General features: G+C 43.1%; 1 protein-coding gene across 6 annotated transcripts in view; it reads left to right on the forward strand.

Annotated features, from left to right (window-relative positions):
* The window catches only part of LOC121914666 (BTG3 associated nuclear protein), a 153,515-nt gene that overhangs the window by 68,779 nt on the left and 68,324 nt on the right, over positions 1-16,412 (forward strand). For all 6 annotated transcript variants that reach the window (XM_042438264.1, XM_042438268.1, XM_042438269.1 and 3 more), the window contains one exon: positions 7,429-7,596. In XM_042438264.1, coding sequence (XP_042294198.1) covers positions 7,429-7,596 — 168 coding nt within the window. The remainder of the gene's footprint in view (positions 1-7,428; positions 7,597-16,412) is intronic.

Raw genomic sequence — 16,412 nt, forward strand, 5'->3', positions numbered from 1 at the left:
AGTCGATGTACTGATATTTTCTGCTGCTGCTTTTATTCTGTTTCAAATTTTATTTTCATTTAATTTTGTATTTTATAGCAGGTTTTTGTTTTACTTGTAAACTTCCCAGAGAGCTCATTATTGTTGTTATTGTTGTTTTCTCTCTGATCCACTGAGCTAGTGCTATGAAATATAGGCAGACCAGCCTCCCTTTCTCTTGTCGGTAGCTCAGAATCTCATCTTTTTTGCACTGTTTGCTTTCCTGTCTCAACTCTGCTTTTGGCACCCTCCCCACTTTCCCCTTGGATTTAGCCAGAGATATGTCCCATGCATCTTATTATGGTATCGTCTGCTAACAAGTCATACAGCTTCTATCTAAGTCTGAAAACAGACCTGCTGTTTTTCGCCACTGACTGTCTGCCTTTTTATTTACAGTGAAACACTTGTACAGCCAAGTAGTGAAGTGTCCTTGGTGGCACAGACAGAGTTTTAGCTTGAAAGGCACCAAGTAGTTGGTAGCTGTATCATTTTCCTCCCTTGAGCATCATACAAGCATGGTATGGATTCACTCCAAGACACATTATTTGGGTCATTGTCAAATGCCTTCAGCTTCAAGGCAGTTCCTTTTAAAAACAGGGGTGGGGAACCTGAGATCGTGGGGCTGAATCCTGTCCTGCTGGGTTCCCAGTTTAGCCTGCTAAATTTTGCCAAATGGCCCCACCTCATTCCCCCATGACACCATGGTTTGGTAATTTCCCAGCTTTTGTATGGGGTTGCTATGCCCTTCTGAAGGTTTAGTTACTGAGAGTCGGTTCTTGATGCTAAAATATGGCGGTATTTATTTAATTTTTTGGTCCTGTCCTTTTTACGCCAATGTGTCCAGCTGTCATTTTTGCTCATATCTGAGTTAAGCCTGTGGCACATGAATAAGAGCAATTTAACATAAGGTTCAGTCCTCATCTTACTTCCGTCTTCTGGCCCAGTCTGCTCATATAATAATAAGAGAGAGATCCTAAGCTGCCATTCTGGTAGGAATTTGACAAGATATGCCTCTCTTCCTCTGGAAGATCAGGTGGGAAAGCAAGGAGTGGTGGCTGAATTTGTTTGCAACCTGCTTTCCTCCAGAATGTAGCATCTGGCACATGATTTTTCTCTTAAGAGGTTTTAGAAGTCTGAAGGTATCCCTGGAATCACTTAATCCCCGTTGTCACCAAGAGAGGAAAAACAGCCTCACCGCTGAACGCAAGCTGTTGCTTTGCGTGAGAATTAATGCACAGCTCATCTGGAAAAGGCATTGCATGATTCAAGGAAAGTGATGAGTTCATGAACACTCATAAATTGAATTCCAGAAAGTTGCGTGGCCAGTCCTTTTCAGACACACACTCTTGTGCATTCTTTGTCTCTTTCAGCTCTTCAGAAGGAGTCAAAACCATCAAGGACTGGCGCTGCTGACCATGCCATTGCTGGCAAAATGTAAATAAAGGCACACAGCTGTTGGGTATCCTGTCGCACCAGAGCTTTCCAAAGCCACAAGCTCCTTTGGAAGGGGAGACATTTTCATTGTTGATTCCTAAGTTAGCTTTTCTTGGCGGCACACATGGTGGCATTTGCCATCCAGCCAGAATTTTGTGATACTGTGGAAAAGAGCTTATGTAACAGGATGTCTCAGGAAGGCTTTTACATACACACACACACACACACACACACACACACACAGGGAGTGTGTGTGTGTTTGTGTGTATGCACACAAATTATCAGACGAGGTTTGGATGGAAATCTCTTTGTCAGTTCTTTCCATCTAAACATTCTGATATGCTGAAATTGGATCATATGTTTGTGTGGATATCATAATAATAATAAAATTTTATTTATATTTCCCGCCTCTCCCTTCGGATTCTGAGTATCATGTATCTGTATGTTTTGCCTGTGAGGCAAATAACTGGATTGGTGGCAGCGGAGAATTTTGGGTCAGGAAAAAGGCATTGGGGCAAAGATGTAACAACTCCTTTCTTTTGTGCCGTAGTTTTAATCTGATATAGGAAACCTCTGTGACTTCATTGGCCCCCATCAGGTGTCATAATAGAAATTACTTCATCTTGTATCTATTCTTCTTTTTCAGATCTGGTGACTTTTCACATCAGGGATGGGGAATATGTGGGTCTCCAAACATTGTCAGGCTGCTGTTCTCGCAGTCCTTTCCTTGGGTGCATCTGCACTGCAGAAGTAATGTAGTTTGACACTCTTTTAACTGTCATTGCTCAATGCTATGGCATCCTGGCATTCCTAGTCTTGTGAGATATTTAGCCTTCTCTGTCAGAGAGCTCTGTGGTGGCATGACAAACTATAAGTCCCAGGATTCCATAGCATGGAGCCATGACAAGTTAAAGCACCATCCATTTCCATTCCAGTTGACTCTTGAAATCTGCAAGCTTTTTTTCCAGTTTGTGAAGGGAAGAAAAGCAGTGTGCATTGGCCATCCTGGAAAGTGAGGACTGTGTGCTTCATAAACATAGTGCTGGCTTATATATTACATTAGATGTGAAGCCAAGGCTTTCACAGCCAGCATCCATAGTTTTTTTTGTGGGTTTCTCGGGGTATGAGGCTTTGTTCTGGAAGAGTTTATTCCTGATGTTTCGCCAGCAGCTGTGACTGGCATCTTCAGAGAAATGAAGATGCCAGTCACAGCTGCTGGCGAAACATCAGGAATAAACTCTTCTAAAACATGGCCTCATAGCCTGGAAAACCTACAAAAAACTATTACATTAGACTTTGCCCATATTCATCCAGCTGTAGTTATGGGTGGGAATGCACACTGATACATACACGTTCCATTGAGAGTGGCACAGTGTTGACAGGCGTTTATGCTCAGCTGTAAATTGGTTGCACATCTGGCTTCTGTCCGTCTGCCTCCCTCTTTGCTAATTTCTGCACATTTAGATAGAATTGGGCCGGAGAAGAGTTTGGGATGATAATCCACACTGGCTGGACGACAGTTCCACATATCACAGCCTGGACCCAATGGATCGCTGGCACCATCGTTGTCATTAGAGAAGAGTGTGATTTTGGACAGATAGGCCATAACATTTGTATCACCTCTGTAGAATTCCTGCTCCCTTGAGCATGAGTGGTTGAAGAAGGAGTGCTGAGAGGTTTTATGAGTCTCCTCGTCTGCTCCCCCCCATCTCAATCTCATTTTGAAACTGGCAGATGTGAAACTCCTTGGCTTTTCCTACTTTCCCTTCTTGGACTTCCTTTCTGGCCTTCTTGGTTCAGTGCTCCTGTATGCAGCAACATCTGGAATCTCTCTGTGGTTTTGCTGAAACGCCTGGCTCCTCCTCTTTGCCCCGATTTTGGGGATGGCAGATATTTTTATCGTCCCATTGCTGCAGGTGGTCGATGCCTCTGAGCAGCCTTATTCTATGGCATGCTTTCTTTCTTTTAAAACCTCTGTCCTACTTGTTTGGATCATCAGCAAGCGATGCAAAATTGGGTGGCTGACAGTGGGCATTTTCTGGGCCACATGCTTGGCCTGACAATATCCCAGTGCCATCCCAACCCTCCATCCATGCTGCTTTCTCTGATTTGATCCTGCGTTCCACCTAGAATGCTTTTGGGATTCTTTGAGAGAGAAACGAGGCTTCACACATCCGCAAATGCATGCAGTGGCACAAACGGATATTGGTTTTCAATCAGGATTTGAAAGGGACCAACTGTGACTCCTGCAATGCAAACTAAGAATGATGCAATAAGGGTTTGCGATGGACCAACAATGACTCTGAATGATTTCAGTTTGAGAATTGTGCATGACCACTGTTTGGCAGGGAAGAAGTGAAGCCTAAAGGCAAAACAACAAGCAAGCACACTCTAGCACGAGAGCTGTTTACTTTTCTCTTAGGTTAGCTATTCTAACTCTAAATTCTGTTTTCAAAAATGATTGGATTTACATAAAACTGTGGGCATTTGTTGAAAATATTTTTGCTGTGTATGTTTTGGGTGTTTTTTTTTTAATGTAATATTTTGTTTAACAACAGTTGTTGCAAACAGCAGCTTCTGGGACGACTCGGCCTATTAAGAAATAGAATAGGGCGATGAGCATTGCTGCAGCGTTGTGTTAGTGAGCCTTTTACTTTGCAGCCCAAATGGCCAGCTTTCTGAATACAGAGCAGTGGCCATGATGGCTAGGGGATTCTGGGGGTTAATTAAAACCAGTGTTTCTAAGCTGGGTTTATGGCCTAGATGCTTAGAATGGTTTACCTTCACTGTTGTTGTGTGTGTTCAAGTGGTTTCTCACTTATGGTGAACTCAAGGCAAACCCACTGTACTGGGGACATTTATTTATGCAGAACAAACCTTCTGTCAGTGAGGCAGAGAGAGTGGGACTTGCCCAAGGCCACCCAACATGTAAACCACTACATACTGGCTCTTAGTTTACACTCTTTGGTAAGAATAATAAAAGGTAATCAAGTGCAATACCAGAAACAGCCTTATGTTAACTGGAATCTTTCTCCACCTTGGTGTCAGTATTTGCTGTTAAGTCAAGTTCAACTTATGGCAGCTCTATGAATCAGAGACTTCCAAGAGCCTAGATCTACATCAGGTTTTGCATACTCAGGTGTGGCTTCTTTGCTGGGGCTATACCTGTCAGGAAATGACATTGGTGTGGTCACTAGGGGGAGCTGTTGTGCAGATACTTTACAGTTCCAGTGGCAGCTCATGTGTCAGCATTCAAACAGGGCATCATCAGAATGTTGATGCAACTGTCAACTGTCAGTTCTCAACTGTCACTGAGGGAGAGAGAGACAGTTGGTGCCTCAGAGAGTGGGCTGTGTTTGTGACAGAGAGGCAGTGAGATGGTTGTGTGTTAATGCAGCTGCCTCAGAGGTTGTGTTATTGTTGGTTGGTGTAAATAGTGTGTATTAGAGACGGATGTCCAATACACTGTGTATATCTATGTTGTAAATACTGCAAAGGAAGATTAAAGCCCTCGTTTAGAGTGAAGACTTGTAAGAGTCATTATTAGTTGAAGACATCTTCACAAATTCCTTCTTCTTGGTGTCCTGTCGACGTGGTTGAACTCTGCAGGTGGTCGTGGTGGACACTGCGCGTCATTTCCATAGGTCCCAACAAGGGTTATGGGCGCAGCACACGAGCCACAACAATATCCACCTGCAGTGCTGTCTCCCTCTTTTTCTGTTGCCTCCTCCTTTACCAAGCATTATAATTGTTTCCACTGAATCATGTCTTCTCATAACATGTCCAAAATATGGCAGGCTCAGCTAAGTTGTGAAGTCAAAGGCTTTCATGGCCAGCTTCCATAGATTTTTGTGGGTTTTTCAGGCTATGTGGCCATCTTCTAGAAGAGTTTATACCTGACATTTTGCCAGCATCTGTGGCTGGCATTCTCTGAAGATGCCAGTCACAGATGCTGGAGAAACGTCAGGAATAAACTCTTCTAGAACATGGCCACATAGCCTGAAAAACCCACAAAAAACTCAGCTACTTTGGCTTCTAGGGAGAGTTTAGGCTTTATTTGTTCTAGGATCTATTGATTCATCTTATTACCTTGGCCTCTAGGGAGAGTTTAGACTTGATTTGCTTTACAACCCATTGATTCGCCTTTTTGACAGTCCATAGAACTCTCCTCCAGCATTGAATTTCAGTTGAGTTGGTTCTCCTCCTGTCAGCTTTCTTCGCTGTCCAGCTGTACATAGAAACTGGAGCTACTTTGACATGGATGATTCTTGGGTGTTGTCCAGTGTTATCTACTCTGAACCATACAATCTTAGGCAGATGGAGGTCTTTTTTAAATCATATGCTGCCTGATTCTTCTCGCTGGAGATGTTAGAGGTGGAAAGGGGATCTTCAGCAAGTCAAGCAGGTCCTCCACTATGGAGTTATCAGCCCACCTTGGAAGGCTTGGGTTCACTTTTCCCTCCTCAGAAGGTCCATGTGGCCTCTCCAGTATGTTTAAAAAATCTTTAGCAAAACTGTCTTCTCCTCTAGCTGCCAGCAAGATTAGCGTTGCAGGTTTAAAAGAAACTTAACTTTCCCTGTGTGCAGCATGAGAGATCCACTCCTGGTTCTGCATCTCTTGGTATGGTTCTGGTAATGCTCTGCCACCCATAGTCTGGATTCTCCTAGCCAAGAAGTGCCCCACTGTAATTTGAAACAAGAAATTGGTCTGCTTGTGGGTACTCTGGCGTGAGCTTTCCCTTAAAGCAGCAAGATGGGTTTAAATGGGGACTTCTGAAATGCTGACTCTGTACCATGTGTTAGCTTTTCCAGCTATTAGTATTGTGTTTTTAACCCTACTCCTACAATCTCAAACCACAGGTTTCTACCACATTTCAAATCACTCATGTATCAGCTGTTGTTTGTTCTCATTTTAAGCCCAGTCTTTATTTAAGCCTTACAGGAGCTTACTGCAAACTCCAGCCAAAGCAAGTGTCGCCCCGTTTTAATATGAAATCCTCCTGCGTCTCGGTTCCCAGCCACCCCATACTCAAGAATCGGGATGGAATAGAGGAAGGTCTGCTTCTGAAAAGTATAGAAAACAAACACGACTTTCCCTCTTAGTGGATTAGAGCATGTTGACAAGTGTCATTCTTGGGGAATTTAATACTCAAGGGATTGAGAATCTCTAGTTCAGGGAGGACATGAGGAAGACCCCCTTTTCTCCACACAAATAGCTGTCCATGTGGAGAGAGGCTGCCATGGGGAACAATTTAATATGCCCTCCATCTGCTAACCCTTAGGTTGGATACGGTGAAGTGCTTTTAAAGTCACCAAAGTGTTGTCTCTGGGAAGGTATTTGGGTACAGGACCTTTATGAGGATCTCAGATGCTGTCTCCTTTACCAGTCAGGCCAGTTAACCCCGTTGCTTTGATTTGCATCTACTGTCCTCTTAACTGGACTTGAGCTGGGGACATTTATTGATGCAGAACAAACCTTCTGTCACTGAGCTAACAGGTTGTCCAGAAGTGTAGTGAAATGTCTTTCTCTGGAGATTTTTTAAAAGAAGAGACTGTGTGTGTTGTTCTGCCAGGCTTGAAGGCATCCTGGCTTAATATCCTCTCTTTCAATGGATTTTAAATAGTCTTAACTCTGTAGATTGTTTTTAAATAACACATACAACACATATATTTACATATGTAAATGTGCATGTGTGTGTGTGTGTATAAAATATATATTATATGCTTTTAATCTGTACTGGTTTTAATAATTTGGAAGCCTCCTTGAGTACCACTGTTGGCGAAAAGGCAGATGGTGGTGATGATGATGATGTTGACATCTTCCATGTCTATAATTGTGGGTGTGAAATAATGGATGTGGCAGGAAAGTTGCAGAACTTGGATTCAACAGCTATCATGCGTTTCTACGTCAGCAGTGCTACTGATTGAAGCTCACAGACTGTGGATTTTATATGGTAGATTTCCTTTGCTTTTCAGGTCATCTTTTCTATAAGTTTGGCATCACTGAATCTGACTGGTACCGGATCAAACAGAGCATAGACTCCAAATGTCGGACGGCTTGGCGGCGAAAGCAACGAGGCCAAAGCCTTGCAGTGAAAAGCTTTTCAAGACGGACACCTTCTTCCTCCTCTTACAGCGGCTCCGGTAAAAAATCATTCTTCTCTGCTGTAAATAAGCAAGATTCTGTCTTAAGGGTAAGCAGAGTGTGGCTCTCTAGTTGGTGTTGGACTGTCGGTCCCACTATTCCTCAACATTCGGCTTGCTCGCTAGAGCTCATGGGATAATCATACATTGCTCACACCTGTTCCAGTCCCCTTTATTTCATTATATGTATATATTCTTTGTGTGTGAGAGAGAGGGGGAGAGAGTGAGTGTAAGTATATATACAGTTGGCCCTCCACATTTGCAACTTTGACTTTTCATAGAATCAAAGAATTGGAAGAGACCTCAAGGGCCATCCAGTCCAATGGATTTGATTATTCACAGATTTGATAAATATGTTTTCTCTGGTAATCTCTAGGTCCTCCAGCACCGCTCTTATTGTCAGTGTCCACATGAAGTTGCATTGGAGAACCTAGAGATTTCTAGAGAGGTTATATGTGTGTGTGTGTGTGTGTGTGTGTGTGTGTGTGTGTGTGTGTGTAATTTGCCACTTTCCCATTTTCATGGGGGTCCTGTGCCCCTAATCCCAGCAAATGTGGAGGGCCCAATGGATGTATATGTATGCACCCTTGAAAAAGTGTCCTACCTTTTGCAGCAAAGCTCAAAGTAGCTAATGGGAACATAGCAAATAACCACAGTGAAATAGGAAATACATTGCAATGGGATAATAACAAACACATGGTTTCTTGATCCAGAAAGAGACAAAACAAAGATGTGTGATGGAGATTCACAAACTACAGACTTTTGTACCTTGTGCAACCCTGTGGCCTTTTGTCCGTGGCTGCTCTCCTCTAGCCCTTGTCTCTTGCCTTGGAGAAGAAAGACTGAAATTCTTGGGAAGCCTGGCTCTTGAAAGCAACAAGAAGCAAAATAAACAAGCATATTCAGATGTGTTTTATTTGGCTTATCGCTGTGCCAGATTTGGGAATCAGGTTGGGTTTATTTTCTTCATGAAGGGGCCCTTCATATGTGTAGAAAAATGCACTTATTATTGCTAATAGTTCATTAGCACACCTAGGCCATGGCAGCTTTGGCCATGATAACTCTTATAAATCTTTACGTTAGTACAGTTTCTTTGCAGTTTCATAACGGAAGAGTTCATAAGGGTTGAATACATATTCTGAAATAAAGGAAAAAGCTATGCTGTGTATTGATTCCACTTATTAGGATACACTTTTTAAAAAAGCCCCATATTTTTCACCCCAAAGGAATGTTCACACTATCAGAAAACATAGTGAGCGGCTTTGCTTTTCTCCATAGGATTAAGCACAAATAATAAATGGCAAAAGGTTGACCCAAAGAATGTCCTTTTGGGATCCTTCTGGCTCATATTTATATTAAAAGCAGGGCTGTGGGACAATTGCATGTCATATATTAAAAGCAGGGGCTTGGGAGGAGGCCAAAAAAAGAGAGGGGAAATAAGTTTATATTGCCCACATGAAGGTTTGGGTTGCATGTTAATACTAACCACTGTACCATAGGCAAGGAATGACAAAATCTGCTTTCTTGCTGGAAAATTTTATATGCTTAACTTGATAGTGCTTACCAAAACAACAGTTAGTACGGCTGTATCTACAGTCTGGATCCCCCCTCCCCGAACTTTAATTTGGTTGTTTTCGTCTGTGCATCCTATAGGCCAAGGGGACAGATTGGGATGTACTGGTAGATCTCTGGGTGATTTGTAGTAGATCGGAAAAGGTTGCTATGCAAACTAGTAAAACCATAGCCAGTTTAATTGCCTAAATTTAAGCTGCAAAGCGGAGAAATGTTTGGGAGTGGAAATCAGAGTGGCCATCGAAGTGAAAAGACTCTGAGAGCTCAGCTCCGGTGCTTAAAATAAAGCCCTGGACTGAGTGAGCACTCAGATGCACCTGGTTCCTTAATTTTCAGTGTTTCTCAGTCCGCCACCACATGAAATTTAGCTCTTGGCTCTTCCTGGAGGATCTCAGGGGCCATAGTTGAAAAGACAAAAACAAAGTACATCTCATCTGTCTGCTTAGCCCTGCTAGAGGCATATTCGAAGATATCTGTGCATGATTGCAGCACACAATGAGAAGATTTCCATCCATGTGGTGGAGGTGCTGCTGTTGAGTTTTTACCAAACACACTGAGCACTGGCAGTGCCATGGCAGACAGTTTTGGACTGGGATGGATAAGTTTTTACTTCTTCTCCTGCTTATTTTTTTGACTTCCTTCCTTCCTTTTTTGTGTTTTAACTGCTGGTTATATGTTTTTAACTGATACGTGTTGTACTTTAATCTGTTGCCGTTCCTCATCTTGATCCATGCGGGAGGTGGGTAAGATATGATGATGATGATGATGATGATGATGATGACTATGGATTATGAAAAGGGTTTTAAAAAGCAATTGCAAAATTTCTGAGTCTCTGAAGGGGATCTCTTTTGGTAGGGCATTCCATAACTGCCTTGCAACAATAAGCAACTCTTTTGAGTTGCCATCCACTTTACTTGTGACAGCGGTGTTGTTGAAAGAAAGCCATTGGCTGATCCATCTTGCAGTATTGGCAGGTTGACATGGGAGAAGGTATTTCTTTTTTGCTTTTTCCGTGAAGCATACAGGAGGAACAGGAAATTACTGTACAAAAGTGAAATTCTTGGTTGTTTTTGGATCCTGGGGTACCTTGTATCCTACTTATCTAGCAAAGAGCTGACTGGCATTTGGCATCACTGGGCACCATGAAGGTAGGAAAAGTTGGCGGGGCTGGACAAGTTATTTAGGGCCATCTTGCAAGCTTTCAAGCAATATAGTGGTTTGGTGCTGACTATCCCACCAGTCAATCCAGAAGCAATAAGAAAGAGAATGAAAATTGAGGTAGGGAGGAGGAAAAAGAAGGAACAGGACAGAAGATATAAACACTTGGAACTGTGGGGAAGGAAAGGAGAAAAGATGCTATCTGTAATTCTACCTCTGCCTTCAAGTAGCTACAGGAACCACTCTGGCCTTGATTCTTTGCTTGGAAATGTTTGATTGGAATTACAGCCCCGTAAGTCATAGCTATATGCAAGCTCTCATATCCACCAAACAATAAATCTCACAACATTCTCGCTGCTAGGTAGCAAGCAAAAGTAGGTAATATTTCTTGGCTCCGAAGGGATTGGAGACCTGCATTTCGTGCTTATGATAACAAAGCTGTCAACTATGGCTTTAAAACGTGTTCCTTGGAAACCCCAGGCAGTTTTTCTGCAATAACATTTGTTTCTGGGGGCAGCTCAAGTGACGCTTAGGATTGAGCTGGGATCAAGATATTTTAGAGGAATACTCTCCCACCTCACCCCACGTTTTCTTTCTCTGTGGCTGAGATGCCGTCTGGATTGATCAGGTGGACTGTTCCAATTTCAAGAGGTAGCCACGTTAGTCTGTTGCCACAAAAGAAACACAGTCCTGTGGCAACTTGAAAACAAACACCCCAAAAAACCACAAAAATCTATGGATGCCGTCCATGAAAGCCTTCGACTTCATAAACACAGCGATGATTACATGAGCTTTATTTAGCTCACTTCAAGAGAGCTGCAGCCCATGAAAGCTTATGCAGTAAGACTTTTGTCCGCCTTCAAGGGGTTCTTTGTTGGACTGATTCATTTTTAGTTGCTGGGAGGACGTTGGCTGGAGTTAAGGCCACAGACTCAGGAGGAGGTTTGGATTGCTCAATGTGGTTTTATTTGTCCTGATTTTTTTGCAGCATGAAATGCATTGGAAGTTGCTCCTGGCATCTCCAGGGTCAGAGGCAATGCACCTTTAGTTCCTCTTCATTGTGTGTGTCTCTCTCTCTATGTATGGAACCAGTAGGGGAGCATTATGTCCTTCTTACCCCATTTGTGGGCTTCCTAGGGGTTGCCCACATGGGTCAAATAAAGCATCTTCCCCCATTTTCCTAGCAAGCGGTCTGGATACCACAGGCGCAATCCTCTGTTCTGGTGCAAACTGTCTGTAGAGCATCCAACCAGTTCAGCACTGAATCCCAAGGTATGTCCCCCCCATGATGTAAAATAAGGGCCCAAACAGACTGGCCAAAATAAAACTGCTTCGGGTCACTTTGGAGGTATGCTGTTTAAATGATGCATCCTAAGAGGCTGGAAGCCGCGCCAAAGCCATGCTCCAGTCTTAAGGACTGGAGCACAGCTTTGGCGCAGCTTCTGGCCTCTTAAGATGTTTGTGTCATTTAAACAGTGTACTTCCAAAGTGAGCCAAAGCAGCTTTATTTTAACCTGTCTTTTCAGGCCCTAAGTCACCGTTTGCTTCAGATCTTCTGTTATAATCTACTTTATAGCAACACTAGCAGGTTGGTGAAATTGTTGCTGACTCTGTCCATGTGTTGTTTTAGGCTCTGCTTTTATCTTCCAGCCAACGAACTTGTCCTTCCGATGGACACGCAAGATAAGGGGACAGTGGCTGAACATGGTAGCACGGCACTCACTTTCTGTGACCAGTTTTGGTATGGAAAATCATAGTTGAAGCAAGCACATGTTTTGGAAATATCACACAGTCCCCAAGATGTGCTTGCGGGAGAACAAAGGATCTGGTAGCAATCCAATCTACAGAGCAGTTTTAAAAATCAAAATACATAAATGAAAGTAATAAATGAATATAGTTAGTCCAGCTCCCTTTTCTCTTCGTGGAGTAGAGGGGAAATGGTTGGACTGGGCCCCAGCCAAATGGGGCTGCTGCCAGGATTTTAATTCTCTGCCATTCCTCCATTGTGTGGACCTGGCCTTGTATACTCTTATGTAGAACTCTATATTCTCTGCAGATCCTATTCTGTTGAGTGGTGGAAAGGAGGGTCAGCTTGAGTGTGTCCCAACTTGTGTAAAGGCATGATGGCAAAGCTCACGACAGAGACTGAACATCCGACTTGTAAGGTTTTTCATTACCTGTGCCATGCTCTCCATGCCATTTCACTTAAAAGGGAGAGCCTTCAAGGTTGCCCCAAGACTTCTCTCTGGATATTTCCACTCAGGCCCTTCCCTATAGACCAAGGTGACCCATGGGCCAAGACCCCTTTTTTGAGAGATTTTCGGAGGCTAAGCCCCCCCAGGCTTAGAATCATAGAGTTGCAAGAAACCATAAGGTCCATTTAGTCTAAATCCATTCTGCTATTCAGGAACACAGAATCAAAGCACTCCTCATCAATGGCTATCCAGCCGCTGTTTAAAATCCTTCAAAGAAGGAGACTCCATCACCTTCCAAGGCAGCTTATTCCACTATTGAATAGCTCTTATGGTCAGGAAATTCTTCCTAATATTTGGGTGGAATCTATTTTCCTGTAGCTTGCATCCATGGCTCTGGGTCCTATTCTCTGGAGCAGCAGAAAACAAGCTTGCTCCCTCCTCAATATGACACCGCTTCAAATATTTAAACAGGGCTAGCATATCACCTCTTAACTTTCTCTTCTCCAGGCTAAACATAACAAGCTCCATAAGTCTCTTCTCACAAGGCATGATTTCCAGACCTTCTATTTCAGTTACCCTCCTTTGGACACGCTCCAGTTTAACATCCTTTCTAAATTGTGGTGCCCAGAACTGGGTGCAGTATTCCAGGTGAGGCCTGACCAAAGCAGAATAGAGTGGCACTACTACTTCCCTTGATCTAGACACTATACAGTACTTTTATTGATGTAGCCTAGAATCCTATTGGCGTCTTTAGCTACAGTATCACACTGTTGACTCATGTTCAACTTATGGTCTACTGGGACTCCTGGATCCCTTTCACATGGACAAAAAGCATACTTGTTTGGATACCATGCCAAAACACTTGAAAAAGGTTAATCACTGCTCCTGGACATTAGCTTTAAAATGCTTCCCTGCAAAAAAAAAACCCCTAGGAAATCAGATTTCATCCAAAATTGTGGTAACACAAGCCACCGTGATTGCAAAAATATAGCCCCTTGCTGTATGCAGTTGATGCATAAAGTTCATAAAGAGAACAAATAGTTCTGAATGACGCCTCCATTCTTCTGGTCCTCATTGGAAGAGACTAGCCCCAGTTGGCAGCTACCATCCATGGAGCTGGAGTCAACAAAAGTTAATTTGGGCATTAAAAAAATTAAAAATAAAATGCCAGGTGCAAACAAAACAAAATGAAACAGCAATGTGTGAAGAAGGACACAACTTGCCTTGCCTGCGTTGCTGCTCTGGTTCTTTTCCTGCTCCTTTCCCACTGTCCCTGGATGTTAATTAAGATTGTTCTCATTTAATTGACTGCTCAAGTTTACAACTGTCACAGGATTTACTAGTTTCTCGCAGTAACCAGAGCAGAGGGCCGGCTGGGCTTGGTGCTTTCCTTGCATTTTTAAAAAATTTGGCAGGCTCCCTCTCGAAAAACAAAAAGAAAGAGAAAGCTAAGTTGCCTCTTGTGCTCGAGGTCTGGATTGCCGCGGTCTGGGCTGCGCTTCCCAGAACCAAGCTTCAGACTTGTTGCCCATGTGGCTGTTTTGGTTTCGTGTTTTTTCCTGACAAGGGTGGCAAGCTGGGCTGCTGGAACTGTTTTGACAGATTCCTGGTCCAAGAGCGGCTTTCATTTTTTAGAGAGAGAGAACATAAAAAACCAAGCTGGGAACAGAGCTGACTTGGACAAGGCTTTGCTATTGCAGGCATTCCCCAAAAGCCACTACTTTTTAACCCCAGACTTGGAAACGTTACCTTTTTGGACTACGGCTCCCAGAATCCCTGTCCAGCATGGTCACTCGGTGTTTCTCCGTATACTTTTAGCTGAGCTGCAATCTCCATCCCTTCCCAGGAGAAAATATGGAGAGACTTTTACACCACAAAAGGAAAGTGATAGTGGTGTAAGTCCCCATCTCTTGTTGCCTCTTGAGTTGGTTCTGAGCACACCTTTTTCTGAGCGCTGATAGATCTGGCGCACTGGGTGCAATTTGGATGATCCATGGAGAAAAGCGGCTCACCCATCCAGCCTTTAGTGTGAGCACCGACTTTTATGTGTGCTGGAATTTTGCAAGCTCTTTGGCACGATTTTGCTCTGCTTCGTCCTTTAGATTGTTTGTTACATGCCCCTAAGTTTTACCCTCGACTTATCCACGGGTGATATCAAAATCCACAATTTAGGCCCTAAACCTTCCCTTAACTTATACATGAGGTCAGTTTCTGGTCGAGTATTACATAGTGTGTGTTCCCTGTAGCCAGGATGGAACAATGACAATTAAAGTGGTATCAGATATAATGGTGCAGTGTGGTCATGTTGAACTATGAAAGGATGGATTAGAGGGCATAGTAGCTGACTCTGTCTCCTGATTTAACGGAGAGGCAGAATTGTAAGAGAGGAGAAAAAAGTGGCATCCCAAAGTAGATGTGATGGTCAAGGGAAATGTACAAAGGTCAGTTCAGTGGTGGACCTTATAAAATTTCCTTCTTATAAAATATCCACATTGGTACAGGGAAATTGTCGGCTGCCACGCTCATTTTCTGCCAAAGACAACTAAATTAGTTTAAGCGCAAACCACCCTTTGGCCCGGAAAAACTGATTTACCCTGTTTGCTGAAAGATGACTTTGAACCAACATGAGGTTTGCCATTGTTTTAAAGAGGTTGATTAATGTCAGATGGCCCTTGGAAGGCAACTTCTAACCTTTAGATTTTTATGGGGTTCTAGCAGCTCCTCTGTAAACCTTCGAAGGATTAGGGCTAGATTATTTTAAGAGGCCATGAAGAGATGTAAAAATGGAAAAAGTGAGGTGGTGACAGCCAAGTGGTTTTGTCTGTTGGGTGAAAAATGTTCATGTTTTCACAGTTCTGAAAGTTGAAAAACACCGAGCTTTCGAAACTGTCGTGGATTGCTTTTGCCCGACCAATCTTTTCTGTCCCGTTTTCTTCAAGAAGCTCTACTTTTAGGAAACAGTCTGGAGGAGTGAAACCTGTGTTTATGTAGGACATTTTTGCAAAGCGTTCAATAGAATTTACTAAATGGGTACCCTGAAGGAGAAAGAAGACCTCCTTACCTTGATTTATATCTTGTACAGGCGTATCATAGCAAACCCTCAGACAGCAAAACTCGCTTTTACAAATACTTTTTAAACTTATCCTGCCCCCTTTTCCTCCTTGCCCTCTGTCTAGCTAGAAGCTTTTTAGCCCTGCATTGGTGGGGATGGTGAAACCAAGCTGGAGAGACTTCCATTATTGGGTTGTTTTGTCTTGTATGCAATAAACAATGCAAAAAAATGAACCTGAGTTGAGAAAAAAGTGAGTTTTTCCATAGCTGATTCTACTGGAGATGTGTGTGCCTGCCTACAAGGTAAACAGCAGCATCCCTTACTGAAAATGCATGAACAGCAAAACAAGGAGAAAAGAGGGAAATAGATAACCTGGCCTCACCAGCTACCCTCAACATTTAAAATAAGATCTGAAAGTTTGGTCGCCAAAATGGAAACGGAAAGAAAACTGGAGGACAACGAAAGACAAAGTCATCCCATTTGGAAGAAGCCTACAAGTGGCATAGAGAGGGTTCTTTATAAGAAGCCTGCAAGTGGCATAAAAGGTTTGAAACGTTTCGGTTTAGTTATGCAAGGCTTACCTGACCTCTCCTTCCCCTTCCTATCTAGGGCCGCAGCATTGCAACCAGATGCGGAAATTTCTGTTTATAAGCAAACTTGCTTCTCAGGAGATGTGGCTGTGAATACATAGCGTTTGTCTGAGTGTTATGTTTGCAGCCTTCCTCGATTCCCTGCTTTTTAACCCAGGGGATGTAAAAATAGGCTTTTAAACATCTGTAATAAAGCAGCTGGCCAGCGACAAATATGGGTCTCTGTGTGTTGTTCCATTACAAACAACT

Source organism: Sceloporus undulatus, chromosome 8 (genome assembly GCF_019175285.1).
Source record: "Sceloporus undulatus isolate JIND9_A2432 ecotype Alabama chromosome 8, SceUnd_v1.1, whole genome shotgun sequence".
In the NCBI taxonomy this organism is placed as follows: Eukaryota; Metazoa; Chordata; class Lepidosauria; order Squamata; family Phrynosomatidae; genus Sceloporus; species Sceloporus undulatus.